Below are 23,306 nucleotides of genomic sequence, written 5' to 3'. Positions count from 1 at the left end.
CCTGCCTGAGTCATAGCTTGTGACCCAACTTTCTAAGAGCACTAAGTTAAGAACTTTCCATTAAAAATTTTTCATTAAACTTGGTTTCAGGAAGGATGGGCTGTTTAACTTCTACCTACTCACATTCATTAGTAAATTTTTATAAACCCCTATCAAATTTGTACCCCAAGCTGAACAATAACGTTACAGGTACTTTAAAATTCTAGGAAATGATAGTATTTTCTGCACTTGACAGTGTGGTATTCAAGGCTTCCATTAGAAAAGGAACTTACCGTCTCACCCGAGCAACTCAGAACTATCAAGAGTGGAGAAATTACATTAGGGTGAGGTTTTAATATTCAGGAAAAGGAAAGAGGTGACTTCATGGTGAGTAAAAGGGAGTGACAGATTTTTATTTTCCACCTAAACACAGTAAAAAAGTGAGTGTAAAATCAAGCTCCAAGTGAAAGAATTTAACATTGAAAGGCCTGCCCTGACAGTTTATGATTCTATATAAATAAAAATTCTAATGAGAAATCATCTCAAATGTCAACATAGGAAGTATGGAAAAAAATCATCTTCTTTAACTTTATTTTCCCTATTACACAGATGGAGAGTAAACTAACCACCAAAGTAGTTTAAAACAAGAAAACCTTGCCTTGGCTGGTGTTGGATCAGTGGTTAGAGCATTGGCCCTCAGACCAAAGGGTCTTGGGTTCGATTCCCGGTCAAGGGCACTTACCTGGGTTGCAGGTTCAATCCTCAGTCCTGTTGGGGTCGCGCAGGAAGCAACCAATCAATGTGTCTCTCTCACATCAATGTTTCTCTCTTTCGCTTCGCCTCCCTCCCTTCCATTCTATCTAAAAATCAATGGAAAAATATTGTAGGGTGAACATTAACAACAAAAGAAAACCTTACGTACCTAACATTTAATTAGAGCAGAAAAATAATTAGAAATGAGCCATATAGGGAGGTATCAATAACTGAAGTTTAGGATGAAAAAAATATATTCCAGACAAAAACACCCATGTTTATGTCCAAAGCCAAGCTATTATTTCTCTTTAAGACTCCACATATCCCATGAGAGTTTTTTTTTTTCTTTATAGAAAATCCCTAACATTTTCTTTTACTGTAGATAGGAGAGAAAAAAATTCCAACCTTTGTTCCAAGACATTTCTTCAAGATATACTTGAGCATCTACTGGTCCCATATTTCTTAGATCGTCTTCTGTAAAATATAAAATGAGACACTTCATTTTGATAGTTTAATTATAACCATGAGGAGTCCTTAAAAGGCAACTCCAGCCTGGTCAGTATAATTCTAATTTACTTACCATTTGAAAACTTAGGTTACTATTTTTGACAGCAGTTTTAAGGCTACCTGACTTCAGCTGACTAAAAATTCCAGAGCATACCATACCACATATAAATGTTAACAAAGTCGATCCCATTTTCCACAAATAGCAAAACCATGAAGTGGATGTTGCTGATCTCCTATGACCAATTAGTGACTTCTATTTTGTGAGAGAGAGGACAATTTTTTTTTTGGTCAGATAAACCATTTCTGTAACTAAGGAAGGCAGTGTGGAACTGAGTAAAAATTTAAATCTTTGTTCTAGTATTTTAGTGGCTTTCTAACATAGGTATATCGAGTTATCAGTTATCTCTATCTTATCTACTTCAGAAGTTTGGTTGCTATGGACTGAAGTATGACACCTCCCCCAAATTCATATACTGAAGCCCCATCCCCACTGTGCCTATATTTAGAGACAAGGATTTTAGGAGGTAATTAAGGTTAAATGAGATCACAAAAGTGGGGTCCTAATGTGACAGAATGGTGGCCTTATAAGAGGAAGAGGGGGTCTCCATGTGCAGTCGCCGCAGGGAGTATCACAGGAGGACACAGCTAGCAAGAGGCTGTCCTGCGAGCCAGGAGGAGACCTCACCAGGAATTATAGCAACTGGTGCCTTGATGTTGGACATCCAGCCTACAGAACTTTGGGAAATAAATTTTTGTTGTTTAAGCCACCTAGTCTATGGAATTTAGTTATGGACTACGGAACAAACTAATACAAGCGTGTTTTACCAATAAAATCAGATCTGGCTAAAAGTACGTTAAAAAAATAAAGCTCTACCCAAATGTAAGGGGCTATTAGTCATCTGATTTTTATTTGCTTGCAACAGAGTAATTAATAGGTAACTTACTGGAAGAATTACTTTAAAATATTTCAGTGACCATAAAACACAACTGCATGGTGTTGATGTTCCATTGCTGTTTCCTAGGCCAAAGTTTTCCGTGTAGAGCAGTGGTTCTCAACCTTCCTAATGCTGTGACCCTTTAATGCAGCTCCTCATGTTGTGTGTGGGCGTATCTGCATGTGGGCGGACCCGCCTGGAGACGGATAGAGGAGCCGTGTCTCGGTTCCTAAGACCATCGGAAATATGTGTTTTCAGATGCTCTTAGGCGACCCCTCTGAAAGGGTTGTTCGACCTCCAAGGGGGTCGCGACCCACAGGTTGAGAACTGCTGCTATAGATGGAAACGAAGCCTGGAACTCCAAACAAATTTAGTAAGAATGTAGCCCCGGTAGTATAAGCACGCACTCTTGCTTACACTAAGTGCAGGCATGTTATATAGTCCCTGTATGCTGGTGTCGTTCTTCTAAAAGCAAATGCTTAAAAGAAATTACTACAATCCACCCCCACCCCAGGGAAATTTTCTTTAGCTGTCTTAGTCTCTTGTTCACCTGCTGAGAATGCTTCCCTTTGTTCTGTTGTGTGAATGCCTGCAATTTAATTACATTTAATAAGTGCCTGTTCAAAATTTATTGGTGACTTATACTTTTTTAAAATAGATAAAAAGATTATACAATATTTGGAACTCGCTGTGGTTTTTCTATTAGGTATGACAAATATTGTATCACTTCATATTTACTAGGGATCAACAGTCTATTAAACTGTCCTTAAAATCCAAAGATACAGACTTTGCCTAGTGGTCAGGGGTACTTCCTCCACCTCTGTGTGCCCATTGAATAGCTTATTCAGAGTGTATCAATATGCTGAGTAATTTCTGAACAAAAAAGAAATTTAATTTCCACATTCTATATAAAGTAGACTTGGCTATATGTCATTTAGTATTCCTAGTTTTTAAAAAGGTTCTACTAACAGTCTCATGGATGGAGAAAAAAAATCGTATTACATATTTCAATTTCTTACTCAGAAGGACCAGGGTATTTTGCCTGAATGGGGAACTGAAACAGTTTTAGATTTGAAGATCAGGGGTAACTGGCACTTAACAGATCCTGGTTAGAGGGAAACAGATATAAATAATTTACATTCAAGTTGCTTATATTCCACTGTATCTTATAGATATCAAGTACTTTTGAAATCAATTAATGACAAAATGAATAAATCTTAATCTGAGCTACCTTGGACACCTACAGTACATTTATATACAAAAAGGCAACCCATTCATATTTATTCATTATGCAATTTTATTTTAAAATAATAAGCGAGAAATAACTGATAAGTACAACTGCCCAGCAGGTCGACTTTGTATTGTTCTGCTTCTCTACTAGGAAGCTACTGTTATTCTCATCCAGCTACTGTTTCATGTGGAACTCTATAAACGATTCCACCTACGCAAAGAGATGGCTTTTACATTCTTCTCCTTTATGTACAGAAACCTTAGAGTACTCACCTGTTTTAGTTGAAATACCAGTTCAGACCTTATCTCATGGTATAAGGGAAAACAGAACCCAAAAGTGGTTAGTAATTTGACCAAGGTAAGAGCTAAAAGGAGTATATTAAAACATTATGATGTGCTGAGGCTGTCTAAACAGCTGTATTGATCTGATTATTCAGTACCATGGGCATATAGTCCAACTTTCTGTGAGGATTCTGGTTTTAAAAGTCGTATCTAACACAAAAGAGAACATACTGCATGACACTCCATTCTCTGAAGTCTAACAGGAAAAGACTGCCCTGTGGTGGGGAGCGAGCAGTGACTGGCAGGAGTCGCAGGAGCCTTCTGGGGCGCTGGTTAGATGGGCGTGTTTACTGAGAACCCATCAAGCTGTATAATCAGGATTGCTGCACTTCTCTGTATGCATGACATACCTCAATACAAAGCTATAAAGGTAGTGTGTGGAGGCTCTAGTGGCTACATTTTTAAAGAGAAATAAGGAAAGAAAAGTGAAGGGAAAGAAGTTAACAGCCTCATGACAAAGTGTGTATTCTTTGAAAGGATGGTAATCTAAGATCTGAAAAGGGCTGAGGTGATTAACTCAGGGGCAAATTGGATCCCTGGAGAACTGTATAATGAGCAGAGGGGGTATATACAAGTAAAAGGTGAATCTAAATGCAGGAGTGGGGATCCTTTGTTGAGACGCAGGTGTCAAGGAAATGGAGCAACAACAACCCCAGCTACAATAAGGAAGAACACAAATCAATGTTCTTTTTTATCTTTTTTGTTATTGAATATATTGGGGTGACATTGGTTAATAAAATTAAATCGGTTTCAGGTGTGCAACTCTATAATGCATTTTCTGTATACTGCATTGTGTGTTCACCACCCCGAGTCATCCTTCCTTCACCCTCTCTACCTCCCCCTGCCCCAACCCCTTTCCCTCTGGCAATAACCATTCTCTTGTCTCTGAGTTTTTGTTTTTGCTTAATCCCTTCAATTTTCACCCAGCCCCCGAAATCCCTCTTCCCCCTGACAGCTGTCAGTCTGTTTCCATTTTGTTTGCTGGTTTATTTTGTTCATTAAATTCCACATATAAATGAAATCATATGGTACTTGTCTTTATCTAACTGGCTTATTTCACTTAGCATAATACTCTTCAGATCCATCCATGTTGTCACAAAAGGTAAGATTTCCTTCCTTTTTACAGCCAAATAGTATTCCATTGTGTAAATGTACCACTGCTTTTTTATCCACTCATCTAATGAGAGGCACTTGGGCTGCTTCCAAACCTTGGCTATTGTAAATTCCAATATAGGGGTGCATATATTCTATTGAATTAGTGTAATGTGTTTTTTCAGATATATTCCCAGAGGTGGTATCACCAGGTCATAAGGCAGTTCCATTTTTAATTTTCTGAGGTAACTCCGTACTGCTTCCCACAGTGGCTGCACCCATCTGCATTCCCACCAACAGGGCATGAGGGTTCCCCTTTCCCCACATCCTCTCCAATACTTGTTGTTTGTTGATGACAGCCCTTCTCACGGGTTTGAGGTGATGTCTAACTGTGGTTTTAGATTGTATTTCTCTGATGATTAGTGACATTGACATTTTTTCATGTCTACTGGCCATCTGTATGTCCTCTTTGGAGAATTATCTATTTGGGGCCTTTGCTAATTTTTTATTTTTGTTAACCCTCACCAAAGGATATTTTTCCACTGATCTGTAGATAGAGTGGAAGAGATGGAGAGAAGGAAGGATGGAGGTAGGGAGAGAGGGGAGGGAGAGAGGGAGGGGAAGAGGGGGAGAAGGAAAGGGGGGGGAGAGAAGGAAACATCAAGGTGAGAGAGACACATTGATTGGTTGCCTCCTGCATGACCCAGACAGGGCCAGGGATTGAACCTGCAACACAGGTACTTGCCTTTGACCAGAATCGAACCTATGACCCTTCAGTCTGCAGGCGACACGCTAACTGCTGAGCCAAAATGGCCAGGGCCCTTTGCCTATTTTTAAATTGTATTATTTAGACTTTTTTTGGTGTTGAGTTGTATAAATTTTGGATATTAACCCCTTATCAGATGTATTACTGGCAAATATGTTCTCCCATTCAGAGGGCTGCCTTTTCGTTTTGTTGATGGTTTCCTTTGCTGTGCAAAAGCTCTTTAGTTTGATGTTTTGTTTATTTTTTCTTTTGTTTTCCTTGCCTGCAGAGATATATCAAAAAAAATATTGCTGTGAAAAATGTTTGAGATTTTACTGCTATGTTTTCAGGTATTTTCATTTAAGTCTTTAATCCATTTTAAGTTTGGGTATATGGTGTAACAAGATGGTCTAGTTTATTTTTTTTGCATGTATCTGTCCAGTTTGGCCAACACCATTTATTGAATAGACAATCTTTACCACATTGTATGTTCTTGCCTCCTTTGTCAAATATTAATTGCCCATAAAGGCATGGGTTTATTTCTGGGCTTTCTATTCTGTTCCATTGATCTACATGTCTGTTTTTATATTAGTACCATTCTGTTTTGATTACTATGGACTTGTAATATAGTCTGATAACAGGTGGCGTGATTCCTTTAACTTTGTTTTTCTTTCTCAAGATTGCTATGGCTATTCTGGGTATTTTGTGGCTCCATATAAATTTCTGGAATATTTGTTCTAGTTCTGTGAAATATGTAGGAACTGCATTGAATCTATAGTTTGCTTTGGGTAATATAGACATTTTAATTATGTTAATTCGGCCTACCCTTAAACATGGTATATGCTTCCATTTATTTGTATCTTCAACTTTTCTTTAGTGCCTTATACTTTTCTAAGTACAGATCTTTTACATTCTTGTAAAATTTATTCCAAGGTTTTTTTTGTTTTGTTTTGTTTTTGATGCAATTGTAAATGGGATTGTTTCCTTAGTTTCTCTTTCTGATAGTTCATTATTGGTGTACAAAAATGCAGCTGATTTCTGGATACTTATTTTGTATCATGCTACATTACTGAATTCATTTATTACTTTTAGTAGGTTTCTGGTGGAATCTTTAAGGTTTTCTATATACACAGTACAATGTCATCTGCAAATAATGAGTTTTACTTCTTCCTTTCCAATTTGGATGCCTTTTATTTCTTCTTCTTTTCTGATTGCTGTGGCTAGGATTTCCAGTACTATGTTGAATAAGAATGGTGAAACGGACATCCTGTCTTGTTCTCGATCTTAAGGGGAACACTTTTTGGCCACTGAATATGATATTGGCTATGGATTTGTCATATATAGCCTTTATTACATTGAGGTATGTTCCCTCTATTCCCATTTTGCTGAGTTTTTATCATAAATGGGTGCTGGATTTTATCAAATGCTTTTTCTGCATCTATTGGTAGGTTCATGTGATTTTTGTCCTACATTTTGTTTCTGTGGGGTATTACATTTATTGACTTGCAGATTTGTGCCATCCTTGCATTCCTGGAATAAATCCCACTTGATCATAGTGTAGGGTATATAGTTTAATGTATTGCTAGATCAGTTTGCTAATATTTGTTAAGGATTTTAGCATGTATGTTAATCAGGGATAGTGGCCTTTAATTTTCCTTCTTTATAGTATCTTCATCTGGTTTTGGAATTAGAATAATGCTGGCCTTGTAAAATGAGGTTGGGATTCTTTCCTCTTCTTTAATTTTTTGGAACAGTTTGAGAAGGATAAGTGTTAGTTCTTTGAATGTTTCATAAAATTCACCTGTGAAGCCATCCAGTCCAGGACTTTTGTTTCTTGGGAGATTTTTAAATTACTGCTTGCGATCTGTCTATTCAGATTTTTTTATTCTTCCTGATTCAGTTTTGGAAGATTGTATGTTTCCAGGAATTTATACATTTCATCCAGATTGTCTAATTTGTTGGCATATAGTTGTTTGTAATATTTTCCTACAATCCTTTGTATTTCTTTGGTCAGTTGTTACTTCTCATTCACTTATGATTTCATTTATTCAGGTCATCTCTTTTTGTTGATGAGTCTGGTTAAAATTTTGTCAATCTTGTTTATCATCAAAGAACCAGCTCTTGGTTTCATTTATCTTTTCTATTGCCTTTTTTTTTTTTAAGACTATTTTAGTATTTCTGCTCTGATCTTTATTACTTCCTTTCTTCTACTCACTTTGGGTTCTGTTTGTTTTTCATTTTCAAGTTCCTTTAAGTGTAAAGTTAGATCTGAGATAAAAGTTAGATAAAGTTAGATTCTTGTTTCTTGAGATAAGCCTATAATGCCATGAATTTCCCTTTAGAGTGTTTTCACCGTGTCCTCTAGATTTTGGGTTGTTGTGTTCTCATTTTCACTTGTTTCAAGGTACCTTTTGATTTCTTCCTTGATTTCCTTGTTACCCAATTCATTGTTTAGTAACATTATTTAGCCTCCATGTCTTTGTGTGTTTATCAGTGTTTTTCTTGTGACTGATGTCTAGTTTCATACCATTATGGTCAAAGAAGATACTTGCCTCCACTTCATTTAGCTCTTTTTTCCTGGGGATTTCTCTAGTTCTTTCATTTGGGGAATGTTTCTTTGTATCCCATTTGGCTGCCTCTGTTTGTTTCTAGGTATTAGGTGGATCAGCTATGACTCCCTGTCTTGTAGGGTGGCCTTATGTAGTATATGTCCCATGGGATCCAGTGGCACCGTTTCCTTGATCACTTGAACTGGGTGCTCCAAGAATGTCCCTTGGTTGGGTTATGTGGGCCTCCTGTTGTAAGAGTCTTGATTGCTATTGGCCCATTCGTGCATGGGGTCGACCCTTAGCCTGGCTGAATGTGAGAATCAACCCAATCACAGTAAGAGCTGCTGGGCAGGTGCTGAGCACACAAAGCAGCATTCCCCTCAGCAGGGTCTGGTGCCTGCCGAGACCGCTCTTTGGACATGCTGCTTGTGAAAGCAATTGGATCCTGCTCTGGTGTGGCCTGAAGATGTCCACTGGGTGTGTTGGTTCTGGGGCCTCTTGCAGGCCAGTGTCAGATAGTGCCTGTGACTGGCTCTGGGCAACCAGTTTGGAGCTACAGAGTTTGGATCTTCTGGGCCTGTGTGTTTGCGCCAAGGACCAAGCTGTACATCACAACTGGCTCTTACCAGAACAGCACCCGGGGGCCAGTCAGCTCAAGTCCCAAGGCACCTCGAGATCTGCCTCTGCCTACTGGCTGCCTGTTAGGCTTAGTCACTGAAAGAGCCTCTGGTGGTACTTGAGTAGCATGAGGTAAATTCTCAGTGAGTCACCAGGTAGGAGTGAGTGGTGTTTACCAGACTGATAAAGATTTAACCTCACTGCCAGTGTGGGTCTGAGGCCACTCAGCAAATGTCCCAGGGTATACCCAGGCTAGCTGCCACCTCTGGGTGCTCACACACCCGCTGAGGCAGGGTCTCAGGAAGTCATCAGGGTGAGGCCCCAGAGTTTATCGGCCCAAACAGACCAAGATTTGACTAAGTGAAGGTAGGGCTCTGTACCAGTGTGAGGGGAAATGCCCCCTTCTAGAGCCACATGACTCAGTCTGTCCCAGATTCTGCCAGGAGCTGGATCTTATCAGGGCACAGTTGCCAAGAGTTGGGCGGGTGGGGCTGGTGAGTCTCCAATGAGGGGGAGACGCCAGTCAGGCTTGGGGTAAGGTAGGTGGAGTGGCCCTCACCCCAGAGCCACAAAAGTCAGTCTGTCTGAGATTCTGCCCAGACCTAGGCAGGCAGAGCCACCAGGAGTTGAGAGGGTAGGGAAACTCAAGAGTGGGGCTAGCAGATCTCCTATGAGGGGGAGGTGTTAGTCAGTTTTGGGGGGAAAGTGGGAAGAGTAGCCTCTGCCCCAAAGCTATACCACTCAGTCACTGAGACCCCCGAGTCTTCCCAGACTTCAGCCCAGGCAGCTGTTTCCTCAGCAGGGTGCAAGTTCCATGTGGTGGGGCCAGGGAGTCCAGAGGATGAGGCTCCACATTCCCCCAGGCTCATGCCATATAAAGGGAGTACGCCCCCCAGCAAAGATGGCATCTGCAGTGTGGGAACAGAATTCAGCTCAGGGATCCTGGTGGCTGTCCCTTCAACCGCCTCCCCAGAGCCACAAATCCCAGTCTCTCCTTACGTAACTCAAGCCCACTCTGCCCTCCCTCCGAGGAGCCCAGAGTACATGGCTGTGAACGAGATTCTGTGTGCTGCGCTCTAAGGGGGCACCTGTGTTTCTTGCAGACTTCCCTCTCTCCCTGGTGGACAGAACTCGCACTGATTCCCACAGCCAAATATTGTGTGGCCACCTCTTCTCAGCTCTGGTGCTCTGGGCTGGGGAGCCTTGGTGGAGACCGCGCTCTTCTAGGGGGATCTTTGCAGCTGAGACATCCCTCTGGAATCTCAGCTGCCACGCGTGGGAGTGGGGCCAGTCCTTTCACTTCACCCTTCCTATCAGTCTCACTACGTGGCTGCTTCTGTAAACCACTGGTTATAAGACTTCTATGCAGCTAGTCCTCAGTTGCTTATTCAGGTTGATTGATCTGTATTTTAGTTGTAATTCCAGTTTGATCTCTGTTTGTCCACCACTGTAGCTATAGTTAGAACATTTAATTCACCCCAGTCCCTTAAAGTAACTCACAGGAACCCTGTGATAATTACCTATAATTAGGTAATTACCTATATTGATAGGTAATGATTATTACCTATAAGGAATGGCATTTGCAAAACAATTCTTTTTGGTATTACATGTTATAATATTTTTGCTTGTTATAATGAAATATTTTAAGTCTGAAAATATAAATCCTATCTCAAAGATCTCCTGTTAACATGACACTACTAAAAGTATTGAGAAAACATAAACTGACTTAGAAAGTAATTTAATTAAAGAAACAGAGCATTAGATTTAAGTCTAGAATCTTGGCTACAGAATGGTAATAATACAAACAAACAAACAAAAAACCCAGCCATTGGAAAGAAAATGCATTGCCTGGCATTTGGCCTACTCTATATCGAGACCAATGACATTACATGATTCGTAATTCTTTTGAAGTGAACAGATTCATCTTTTTCTAAGGTATCAAGGAACATTTAAGGTCTGTTCACCCCTGTGCAATGTGACATGCTTAACCAAATATGGGGACAAGAAAAACTTCCAAATTTATTTACATATAGAAAGCAATGTACTATGATTAAAGAGAGATTCCCGAGGAATATAATAATAAAATCAAATAATTTATGTGGTTACTTGAAAAAGAATCTTTAAACCTTTAGAAGCATAGGCCCTTCTGACCCTGTGTTCTATTGGATTTGTCTGACAACAAGAGGTGAAAGAATTCTGTGGCTCCATTGTCTCAACAGTGGGATCTAAGAAAACACTGGCAGGACTCATCAGAGAGGTTTATGAGCCTGCAATTCAAAGAGATTAAAAGGAAAATCTACGGAGATTCTTTCACACTGAAGAATAACATTAAATAACTATTAGCAGCTTGGTTCAGTAAAGCTTACTAGAGCTCTCGCTGGGTCATTCACAACTTTCTAAAAGAGGAAAGGTTTTTTTTCAGCTCCATTTGGGAATCAATAAATATTTCTTACTTCTTATAAGACAATGGAATTCCAGTCTTTTTAAACTTCCTCCTAATGATACTAAAATTTCTAAAACAACTCTTTGTTTGCTGCCTAAATAATTACACATCCTACTCCCAGGAAACTTTCTAACTGTTAGATGTAGTTACAATTTAAATAAATAAATATAAATAAATAAATATCAGCAACAAAAAGCTACAGAGGAATTCATTATGGTTGAGGTAGCTAAGTCTCTATCAATCCAATATTGGCCAAAAGATTGAATCCATCTGCCGTTCCGTCCCAACTATTCATGTGTAGCAATGTCATGTTACTCAAGTGACCAAGTCCCCAAAATGCTTTCAATTGGCAGTAGTCCACTGTATTTATCTTTATGCAATTTACAATCTTTAAAGTTCATTTCAAACTTAAAGAAGTAATCTGTGTATGTTAAAGCAAATAGTAGTATTTTCCTTTAGGTCTTAGTAGCTTTCTGTTTTAAAACTAAGTAATTTAATTCTAAACAATCACTTTAGTCTTAAAAATCATTTCACTATACATAATTATAATTTTCATATAGGAAATGACTTTGAAGGAAATCAGTGTCCTTGTCCTTAACAATCTCTGTACCTGGAATAGCCTCTACCTTGATAAGAGATTCAGAATCAGCCCACGTTCAACTTGAAGCCTGCTAATTAAATTATAAAGCTCTGTAATCCTTTCCCAGATAGAACTACAGAATCACAATTGCAAGGCTTTCTGTATCAAAGAAAAACGACGAAATGTGGAGTTTAACTATGGACTTGAAGAACTGCAGAGCTTTTATAAACTAAGCCTAAAGCTAGTGCTAAAAGCCTGAAACTGGATTTCATGTTTCACTACAGAACAGGTAGAACAGCAGCAGATGTAGGCCTGGCCTCCCATTCTGACCCTCAAATATGCCTCATTCTTGACTATTTGGAACTAAAAAGAGTAGGTGATACACACCTATTCAAAACTTGGCAGCCAGCACAATGATTACGAGTCACAGGATGGCTTTGAATTCCCCCTCTATCAATTACTAGCTACGTAACCTTAGTCAAATTAGTTAACCCCTCTGAGCTGCAGATGCTGTCTTTGGAAAATATTATTTAAAAGACAATTATCATAGTTCTGGGGCTCAATAAATGGCAGTTATTTTAACTCTTACTATTTCATAATGTTTGTGTTGACCTATCTATACCAAGACCACAACAAAATGACTAAACACCCATCATTACTGAGGAGGTGTGGGGGTGTCTTGGTGTAGGAAGGCAGTACCTGTTGACTGTGTCTGGATTTGTAAGTGTTAAGAAGTTCGATGTACTTTGCTATTGTCAGTCCCATTAAATTCGACCCATTATTATCAAAGCCGCATCCATATCATTATTTAGTTCTTCTGAAGTATCAAACAGAACTGAAAGATGGGAAACAGAAAAAAATTCAAAATAATTAATTTGTGGATTAAATTCCGAGGTTAGAAGTGACAGTGGATTAGAACGTCAGAGAAGCTTTTATTGGCAGGTGGGGAGGGAGACAGGAGGACCTGAGTTGGAACTTGAATAAAGAATACTGTGAAGAATCAGAATTGGGAGGGTGTTCGGAGTAATGAAAAACAGCATAAGCAGATGTGTCTGGACGCCCCTAAATCACCTAGGGGAGAATATTCACATTAGGTTTCTGATTGGTGATAAGGTTAGAAAATGTAATTAGGGACAAATGTAAACTCTCCTGTCCCATTTAAAGTCCAGGTGAACCGGTAAATGTTTAATTGGGGAGGGGTGGTTATAAAAGTTCTTAGAGGAGTTAAGAATAAAGAAAACTAGACCAATCAAAATGTAAAAGGCCAGTCAGCAGCTATGGCAATGATCTGGGTATGCGTTACAATCTGGGTATGGTCTACTGTGGTAGCTGTGAGAATAAGATCACATAGGAAAAAAATTTCAAAGAAGTGTCAACACGCTCATTTCTAATTCACTGGCTGTGTAGTGAGCAAAGCAGAAGTAATCAGAGTGTAATACGAACCAGTTTTAAGCCTGGGAAAGAACAAGCAATGAGAAAGGTGACCTAACCTTGGTTTTGGACCCACTGGTTTCAATGGGGTCAAGTACCCAAGGAGAAATTGGAAGACAGGTTAAAGTTGGAAACACAAACTTCCTACTAAAATCCTACATTTTCTCTGTTATTAAATCAGAACCCCCAATTATGTCCAAGTATACCAGAATTATGACTATAATATTGCCCATGGGTTTCCAAAGCCAAATTTTACTCAAAATCATTGGAAAATGATCTTAAAATATGTTTTCATTGGAAAAAAAACCCCCATTTATCTGCATTTATGTAAAAGTAACAAATAATGTGAGTAGTCACCTTCTCGTGACAAATAAAATGGAGTGGGAGGATCCTCATAGAAAGTTTTATCTACACTCTCTTCTCCCTCTGAAGAAAATGCCAATCTCTGTCTGGATGGATTTTCTGCATCGTTTCACATACTTTTCCCAGAAACAATCACCAAAAAAAAAAGCCCCATGCCCCTTGATGCTTATCTTCAACTTTTACCTCAAGCACATTTTTATAGTCAATTTTCAAATTCCTAAAATCAAGTGGAAATACTGATATGACCATAAATGGAAACCCTAATCTAACTACAATAAAATAAGGATTTTGTAAGGGTCAGTTTTAGCACATAATTTACACAAATATCATTCCTAACAGCTAACCCAAATACATATTATTTACAACTACAAGTATTATTTCCCTTCTTATGAAGTTAATCCATCTCTAGCATTAACTTGGTTTTCAGGAAGAATTTTTATTTTGAGCTTAAGAAATTACATATTGATTCAGTTATCTGACATAAATGTTGTTGGGATTTTAAGATCTGTTCCTATTTGGCCAAGATTTATTTGCTTACCTTCCATTCTCAGATATTGACCCTATTACAGAGATGGGGTGAACTGTATAATACAGCACCAGAAACGACCTTTTATATCTCGCTAAGGAGGGGCAGCTGATCAGCCCCGAGTAATCTAGCCCAATCTCCTTCTGAGCCAGGCTGTTTTTGGTATCCAAGTACTTGGCCAATTGTATAGAGTAAAAGCTCCACATTATCATAATAATTCACTAACAGAAAACCAAGATACATCTTAATACAAAATAATATACCACCAAGGGTTCCAAACACAATTCCTTAGTTGTTTAAAATATTTAATTTGAATGATTTCGGGTGAAGATTTGTTCTTCTTCAGGTCGCAGAGAAGTAACCTAACTCATAAACTGTGTCACTCTATAGAGCCACCGAGACGTCAGAGATCTGTGTGACTGTCACATTACAAAGCTACTGAATCAGGATCCCTATTATTTTACTATGATATACTTCTGATGTGTTTTAATGTGCTTAACATATACGAAAACTCTCCATAAGATTTATAAAGGCACCAAAATCTATTCAACAGATATTATTCATGTGAACATTTTATAAATATTGAAAAGATTTTCCAAAAGTGTTCATCTGGTTGTCTAAAATGCAAAGCCTAATCTTGAATAACTACATGCCTTTCAAGGGAACATGGGAAACATCCTTAGAAACAATACGGTAAATATGCCAACTGGAACTAATTGATTAAATTCACTAGTTAACACTGCTTTCAAAATGTATATTATCTGGGAACTGGATATTACTCATCCTATTTTAGATCTGCTATTCTTCAGCCTGGCCAACATTGCCCTAAAATGTCAACTAGGAACATAGAAGTGGAAATAAAGGAGAAAAAAATATATATTTTACTTTAGGTTATCTACCCTGGACTTCTTCCTTTATTAGAACTCATTTTGTAATTTCTTTTGTGAAGCAAAGAAATATGGATGTCAAGGGTTCCTTTAAATGATCTTTTAGAGAAATAAATGATTGTGGGCAATATTGATGAGGCTTTCCTTACAACAGAGCACCATGAACTGTGAAATATGAGAACGTATTCAAGATCAGCCAATAAAACATCTCCTGTCTCCTTTCCAAGTATTACTAAGCTCAAATTTATTTTATGCTCCCAGTTAATGAGGGCAGGAAACAAACATATTTAAAGCACACCCTAAGAAAAGAAAGTTCTACAATGAACTATCACCACATGCAAAAAGAGTTCTGTATAACAAAGCTATTTCCATGTCCTCAGGGGGTGACCCAGGGAAAAAAGAGTGCTCTGACCTGGTTATAACAAATTCTCTCTCTCTTGGTAACCTATCCTGGTCTTTAACAAATTATCACTCTCAAAGGTTTTCCTTCTATCAAGTCTAAATCCTCACTGTTAGAAGTTCAAGTTCATTTCCTTGAGAAGCCACAATGAAAATGGGTCAGGGAGGAAAAATTGATGCCAAAAGAAATGACAGTACAAAACTAGGTTTATTATGAGATTTTAAAAAATAGCTCTAGTATGAAACTTCAAAACAGCAAGTTATATTTGGGTAAGATACTATTCTATTTCTTATCTAAATTTCAATTTGAAAATGAAATAAAGCATTCTCATTATTTGGAACCTCTGGTAACAAAGAAAATATTTAGTACTTAGATCTAAGGTATTTATACTGTTCTTCTAGAACAGTTCAATTCTGCCTGAAAAACTTGCAAAGTAAACTGGCATTATATAAATTCCAAACAGAAGATCTGCTTATTTATCTGAATAATGAATCATGCCCAACTCTCACTTGGATTTGATTTGTATAAACTTTACTGTGACCTTACCAATGACCTAGTCCCCTATGATAGAGCAGGCCACAGTTGCTCCCATTAAAAACTCAAAGCCAAGGACTCAAAGCTCAAAACAAATCCACATTTCCAAGGACTTCTCAGAGGCAATGAGAAAGGCCTAAAGATGTTATTTGTTCTTCCAACATCTCTTTAAGTCTTTCTTCATGCAATTCTATTACCCCTTTAAACTCGTTTCCTATTTCTCTCCATTTCCGGTCTACCCCACCCTATACTATAGTAATAGAAAATATTTCTTGATTCTTGATCTCTCTCTACCTTTTTTCTTCTAAGACAGCAAGCATCTAGTCAGTTTTATTAATAGGTTCTTAGTAGAATATAGGCAGTGAGTGGCAAAGATGCAGAGTGACTATGCCAGTACACACCCCTCACGCCTTAAGGAACAGTTTTGTGGATTATCCTTCTCTTAAGCAAATAAGCACCCCACAGAGTAAAAGACTGATAAAGATGTGCAAAAGCATCCTGAGAGAATAATCACATCCAGTACAGCTTGGCTGCTTTAGGAACACAGGTAACTTCTCACACATAACACCTTCATGTGTATTAGTTTCAACACTTTCATAGAAATTGTACCATGTGAGCCACGGTTAAAAAGATGTATGTATGGATAGAATTCATCCTTGCCCTGGCCAGTTTGGCTCAGCGGTTAGAGTGTCGGCCTGCGGTCCTGAGAGACCCGGGTTCGGTTCCTGCTAAGGGCGCGTACCTCGGTTGCAGTTTGTCCCCGGCCCTGGACAGTCGTGCGGGTGGCAGCTACTCGATGTGTTCCTTTCACATCGATGTTTCTCTCTCTCTCTCTGTTCCTCTCTCTCCCTCCCACTCTACCTGAACAAAAAAATGGGAAAATGTCCTCGGGTGAGGATTAAAAAAAAAAAAAGAAAAAAAGAATTCATCCTTAAAAGGAGCACCTGTGCATTCTTTTGCCAGAAGTGTTACCTGTGTTGAGGTTCTTGGGTTCCTGGCCACCTGGTATTTTCTATTACCAGGCCCAAGTCCCTGTGCTGTCTCAAAAGTACAACACATCTACAAAAGAAATACAATATTTGAAAGCTGCCTACATATGTAGGCACAGAAACAGGACAAAATATCCAAGCCATATTTTAAAATTAATCTTAGTTCGTTGCAAAGATATAGTCATAAATTTCTTTTTTTCATCCTCACCCAAGGACATTTTTCCATTTTTTGTTCAGATAGAGTGGGAGGGAGAGAGAGGAAGAAAGAGAGAGAGACAGAAACATTGACGTGAAAGAGACACATCGAGTGGCTGCCACCCGCACGCCCTAATCAGGGCAAGGGACAAACTGCAACCGAGGTACGTGCCCTTAGTGAGAACCAAACCTGGGTCTCTCTGGACCGCAGGCCAACACTCTTAACCTCTGAACCAAACCAGCCAGGGCTAGTCATCAATTTCTTAACATTAAGAAAAATAAGCTTATCAGTCTTAAAAAAGGCAGAAGGGCCTTAGAGTTAGTATTATGAAAGTCACTATTAAAAACAAATTGCCCCAGCCCTGGCCGGTTTGGCCCAGCGGTTGGAGTGCCGGCCTGCGGTACAGAGAGACCCGGGTTCGGTTCTCGCTAAGGGCACGTACCTCGGTTGCAGTTTGTCCCCGGCCCTGGTTGGTCGTGCGGGTGGCAGCCACTCGATGTGTCCCTTCACATCAATGTTTCACTCTCTCTCTCTTCCTTTCTCTCCCTCCCGCTCTATCTGAACAAAAAATGGAAAAATGTCCTCGGGTGAGGATAAAAAAAAATAAAAAATAAAAAAAAAATAAAAAAATAAATAAATAAATAAAAACAAATTGCCCCAATACATAAACGAATAGCTCATGGAGTCTTTATACACAAAGGTATCACACACTATAAGAAATACTTAATTTTATTGGGACAGCTCCCTCTGGAAATAAATATGGATAGTCTATACTTATTTCATACTGGCTTTATCCTATAATGATGTGTTTTAGCAGTACAGCCTTCGTTTTCTGATCAAATTTTCAAAAACCATAGTCATATACATCTTAAAATCACTTTGTAAGGTCTGATGGTGTGCCAGTGTAGGACATGGAAGGGGATTCAATAATCAACTACGGAGTCAGTGAGCTTTTATCAACACGGCGAGTCAATGCTGAGCCTGGTACACTATTGCAGAGTGCAACTGAGTGTTTTCCCCACAGGCTGTAACTGATTATTGACTCCCCCCATTAACATGTAGGATGTATACTGAAGGTTCAAAGAGAAGGCTGAGGGACTCCTGTCCCAAGGCCAGTGCTGAAAGACCGCCTATCACTTTGTGTAACTGCATTCCATGTGTGACAAATCTGACCTACATTTCTCCCTTTCTTTCTCACAAGAGCTTGTCACTGTTTTAAGAAGCTATTTTCTAAAATGCATAAAAGAAATGACTTTTAAAACTGCTTGGGAAATGTTCATTCCCAAAATATCATTTATAGCAATCTTATAAGGAATCGTTTATCCAAGAGAAAATCATGAAACCTAGCCTAAAACAAGCTCAGGGACTGCTTTATGTGACCTCATACAGTATCTTCTTTGAGACTGTCATTTATACAGTTTACAGTCTTAAAAGTACTATAATTAAAATTTTCATCAGTACATAATTAAATTTAATAAAAGTAAGTTTTTAAACATATAGAACGTATTAATTAGGAATGTGTAAACATTTTTTGTTGTTATAAAAAGTAGCTTTCACAGATTCACAAGAAGCCACATCTTAGTAGTTTTGTTAAGTTCTCAGTGGATGCACGATAATCACTACTAAGAATAGGACATCCTTACAAACCATGATAAGGGAGTAAAAAGGCAATAATCACTTGGCACGTGCTGGCGAGCGCTCCCTGGAATGGCTGCAGACTGTGCCCCAGAGAGGTGCCATGTGCTGTGGCTCCGCACTGCAAGTACCTACCATGCCGCTGCAGGTCATACTCTTTCTTTGTCTCTTCGTTCCCTAGGATTTTCCATGCCTGGTCAATTTCGATGAACTTCTGTATACATTCCTCCAATGTTCCTGCTGGCACATCTGCACTTTGTTTATCTGGATGATACTGTCAATCAAAAATAAAGAGGGTGGTGAATAGAGAGGGTTAGCAGGGGTAAGTTAAAAAAAAAAGTAAATCTGAGCTTTAGTTAAGAGAGAAGGTAATGAGAAGATGAAACGAAGATGCCAAGGCAACGGGACAACAGTGTTGGGCACAGGAGACAACTTGCCAGGGTAATTAGACCACTGGAGTAGCTATAAATCCACCAGTGACATGACCTGTCACAACGTGCAAAGACAGCATTTTCTGGCTAATTTGCTGATGGATGGAATCACTGGTCTCATGGACAGTTTACCTAGAGAGGATGACTAACACAAACAGAAATAGGTACATGCAGCCGAACAGGACATGGCAAAGGAAGAACACAAACCATGCAGAGAATAAACCTTCCTTATACAATGTGCATGGCTATACATACCAACAAGAATGGAGAATTAGCTTTTTCTCATGAAATTAGATTGTACAATCATACTGTAAAGTAAAACACTTTCATCTTCCAACTCAGTTCTGAAGATTTTAGTTATAAATCCCCATACATACTTTTTATTGAAAAATGATTATTCTAGGGCAGATTTATAAGAAACTTTAAAGAACTCAATAAAACACTTGAATATGAATTAATTCATTAGTAAATGTTTCTAACGTGTGTTTTCTAAGAAAGTTTTAAGAGTGTTTTCAATATGCAGTAATTTCTTTACTCAATTTGGTAAAAAACAGAACGTTTTATGTCAATTCAATTCTGAAATGATAATGTAAATGTGGCTCACTGGATACCTCACTTATATCATCCCCTTTTTCCTATGCTCTCTGTGGTTATCCCTTCTCTTTTTATCTATCAGTTCTTCTGAAAGAATAAATATGTCATTTGCTTTTTGGCAATCTCTCGACAAACAAGTAAGGAAAACTTATCTAAATTTAGAGACATCTCACTTGAATAATCTGAGAATAGCAGCAGCAGATATTGAGATATGTAATTTTTCACTCTCAAGTAAATAAGGAACCACGTGGTAGTATTCATCCAGAATTTTCAGCCAGCAATTACTCTTAATGTTTTATCAAATATATTACAGAACAAATTTTAATTTTAAAAATTCTCTTAAGAATTTCCTTTGAGCCCTGGCCGGTTTGGCTCAGCAGTTAGAGCGTTGGCCTGCGGTCCAGAGAAACCCGGGTTCGGTTCCTGCTAGGGGTGCGTACCTCGGTTGCAGTTTGTCCCTGGCCCTGTTTGGTCGTGCGTGTAGCAGCCACTTGATGTGTCCCTTTCACATCGATGTTCCTCTCTCTCTTCCTCTCTTCCCTCCCACTCTGTCAGAACAAAAAATGGAAAAAAAAAAATGTCCTCGGGTGAGGATAAAAAAAAAAAAAAATTTCCTTTGAACTAACAGATTTACAGATTTTTTCCCTTTAGTTCTTACTTTTTCTTATCCTTTTTTATAATAAAATAGGCAAATGGACATATTCACATTTCATGACACTAATGTGATTAGTTCACATGCTCATCAATTAATGATATAGTCATTTAAATTCTTTCATTAACTGCTTTACAGACACTGAGAGAACATGAAAAACTTACACGTACCATGTCATTAGTTATCCAAATCACTAAAGCCAAAGCCACTCAGTGAGTTGTGACAAATAACATGAAGTCAAATGACTTCAATCCTCAATGCAGAATTCAGAAAGTATGTAAGTTTTCAATCATAATGTTGACTATTGGCTTTTACAGTCAATTTGTCTTCATGCTGAACTTCTTCACACTGCTAATGTCCTCAACTAGCAGGGCAAAAGCAGTAGTGATATTTGGTTGCACAGAAGAACTAATGAACATCAAGCACGCTAGGAAAGATTATAGAACAAAGAGAATTAGGATTCCATTTTCCCTTTGGCAATTATTTCACCTCCTATGCCAAATCTATCAGTTATCAACATTTAAATATTCAAGCTAATTAATATAATGACTGAAGACAAGGAAAGTACAACTTTATTGTTTAATCTTTTTTTGGCCATGATTTATCAAATGCTCACAGAAGTTATTCCCATACTGAGGTTAAGGCAACCCCTAAAGGTAGAATATTTAAGTAATATTCCAAAGCCAAAATAGAATTGGCTACATTAGAGTGCTCTAGCTGACCCATTCGTCTAACACTATGTGAAAAAGATTTGTGTAGCATGCTTAGTGTGATTCACTATTATTACATGCAACATGGTCAAATATGCCACTAGTACACATTAAGATATACTTACATGCGAAAACTCAATCTCAATATGCTAAAAGCATTAAGGCCCCAGAGGAATCATTCTGAACTAGTGGCTATAATAAAAAAGTACAATAAAAGATAGGTAATTTCGCCCTGGCCGGTTTGGCTCAGTGGTTAGAGTGTCGGCCTACGGTCCTGAGAGACCCAGGTTCGGTTCCCGCTAAGGGCGCGTACCTCGGTTGCAGTTTGTCCCCGGCCCTGGTCGGTCGTGCGGGTGGCAGCCACTCAATGTGTTCCTTTCACATCGATGTTTCTCTCTCTCTCTCTGTTCCCCTTTCTACCTCCCACTCTACCTGAACAAAAAAAAATGGGAAAATGTCCTCGGGTGAGGATAAAAAAAAAAAAAAGATAGGTAATTTCTGCCCTGGCTGGTTTGGCTCAGTGGTTGGAGTGTCGGCCTGCGGACCAGAGAGTCCCGGGTTCGGTTCCCGCTAAGGGCACGTGCCAAAAAAAAAAAAAAAAAGATAGGTAATTTCTAATAGGCCCCCATAGAAGACCTGGTGGTACAATAAAAGAGCAGATGGGACGTGATCATGCACCAACCTGACCAAGCAAGCCCTACAAAACCAAGGCTGCCTCAAACTAAAAGCTATCATTAAATTTTATTGAATTATATGTAAGTTTCATGAGAGTCAAAGAACAATTCAATCCATCTCTTTCACCAATTTGGTATTTTCCTGATTGCTACTTTAACTCACCATCTTAGGCTTTTAAAGTCTATTCTATTGTGCTATTAGAATGCAATACATTTTAGTCCACGATAAAGGGTTCAATTGAAAAATGGTAGTTATAGCAAGAAAATAAGTATGTTATTTGGGGTGCTAAAAGCCTCAGTCCACTCTGTTCTGACATTAAGTTCTGGAACAAAATAAAGGTCTGAAAAACAAACAAAAAATACATTCTGTGGTAGGCTGATAATGGCCCCCAAAAATACTGGGTCCTAATTTTTGGTACCTGTAAATCTTACCTCATTTGGGATGGGGGGAAGGTCTTTGCAAATATGATTAAATATCTTGAAATAGAAAAATTATCCAGGTGGGATAAATACAAAGTATTCGTATACGAAAGAGGCAGAGGGAGATTTGACACACAGAGAAGGTGATATGAAGACTGTACAGAGAGATTTGAAAGACTGATCTTAAAGCCTGGAGTGATCAGGCCACAAGCCAAGGGACACTGGCAGCTACCAGAAGCTGGAAGAGACAAGAAATGGACTCTCCCCCCATAGCTTCTAGACTCTAGAATCTAGAGGAAGCGCAGCTAGGCCAACACCTTGATTTCAGCCCAGTTATACTGATTTTGAACTTCTGGCCTCCAGAATTATGAAAGAATAAGTTTCTGTTGCTTTAAGCCACTCAGTTTGTGGTCATTTATTTCAGCAGCCATCATAGTCTAATGATGTCTATAGTTTAAAACTGCAATACAACAGACACTACAAGTTTTTAAGATGTTTCATTTACAAGGTCTATTAATAAAATGGTGTCATTATTGTACACATTCTTAACTTTAAAATCTGTGGTGATTCCTTACTGGACACGAGAATCCAAACCCCTAATACTAAGTTTCAAGATTTTCTGATCCCAAGGTGAATGCTAATTACTTTCTTGCTATTTCTATATCTAATGGGAGCGCTCACCATCACTCTAAGAGACCAAAGTCACTTTCCTCTTGTCAAAGCTTATTTCAATCTTTGCCCTTCTTCTTCTTTGATCCCCACTAACCAAACCTTCTCACTACTGAGAGCTCTAAGCTATTCCTACTTTGTTCATCCACGGATCAAATAAAAGATAAAATCTAAAGCACCCTGTGTTCTAGGAACAGCCACAAAAAGATAGCATGGACTTCCTTATATTAGAAAAATGCTGGCAAAATCATACAAACAACAGAGTTCTGAGAAAAACACTCACTAGTCAAATAGAGAACATACTGATAGCTTTAACAGAATAGGTATGTACTAAAATTGGTGTTGCAAAGTTCATTTATTTTAACTAACTTCTATTTGTTTTCATTGAAAATTGAAATGAATATTCCTGGAACTGGAAGAAC

General features: G+C 38.6%; 1 protein-coding gene across 1 annotated transcript in view; it reads right to left on the bottom strand.

The window, feature by feature from the left end:
• The window catches only part of DNAJC24 (DnaJ heat shock protein family (Hsp40) member C24), a 52,360-nt gene that overhangs the window by 3,344 nt on the left and 25,710 nt on the right, over positions 1-23,306 (bottom strand). Inside the window, exons 3-4 of the mRNA XM_036259400.1 lie at positions 18,870-19,008; positions 1,138-1,206 (exon numbers count right to left, since the gene is read on the bottom strand). Of these exons, the coding sequence (XP_036115293.1) occupies positions 1,138-1,206; positions 18,870-19,008 (208 nt within the window). The remainder of the gene's footprint in view (positions 1-1,137; positions 1,207-18,869; positions 19,009-23,306) is intronic.

The sequence above is a fragment of the Molossus molossus genome, unplaced genomic scaffold (assembly GCF_014108415.1).
Source record: "Molossus molossus isolate mMolMol1 unplaced genomic scaffold, mMolMol1.p scaffold_m16_p_13, whole genome shotgun sequence".
In the NCBI taxonomy this organism is placed as follows: domain Eukaryota; kingdom Metazoa; phylum Chordata; class Mammalia; order Chiroptera; family Molossidae; genus Molossus; species Molossus molossus.
This window is presented reverse-complemented; position numbering and strand designations above follow the sequence as displayed.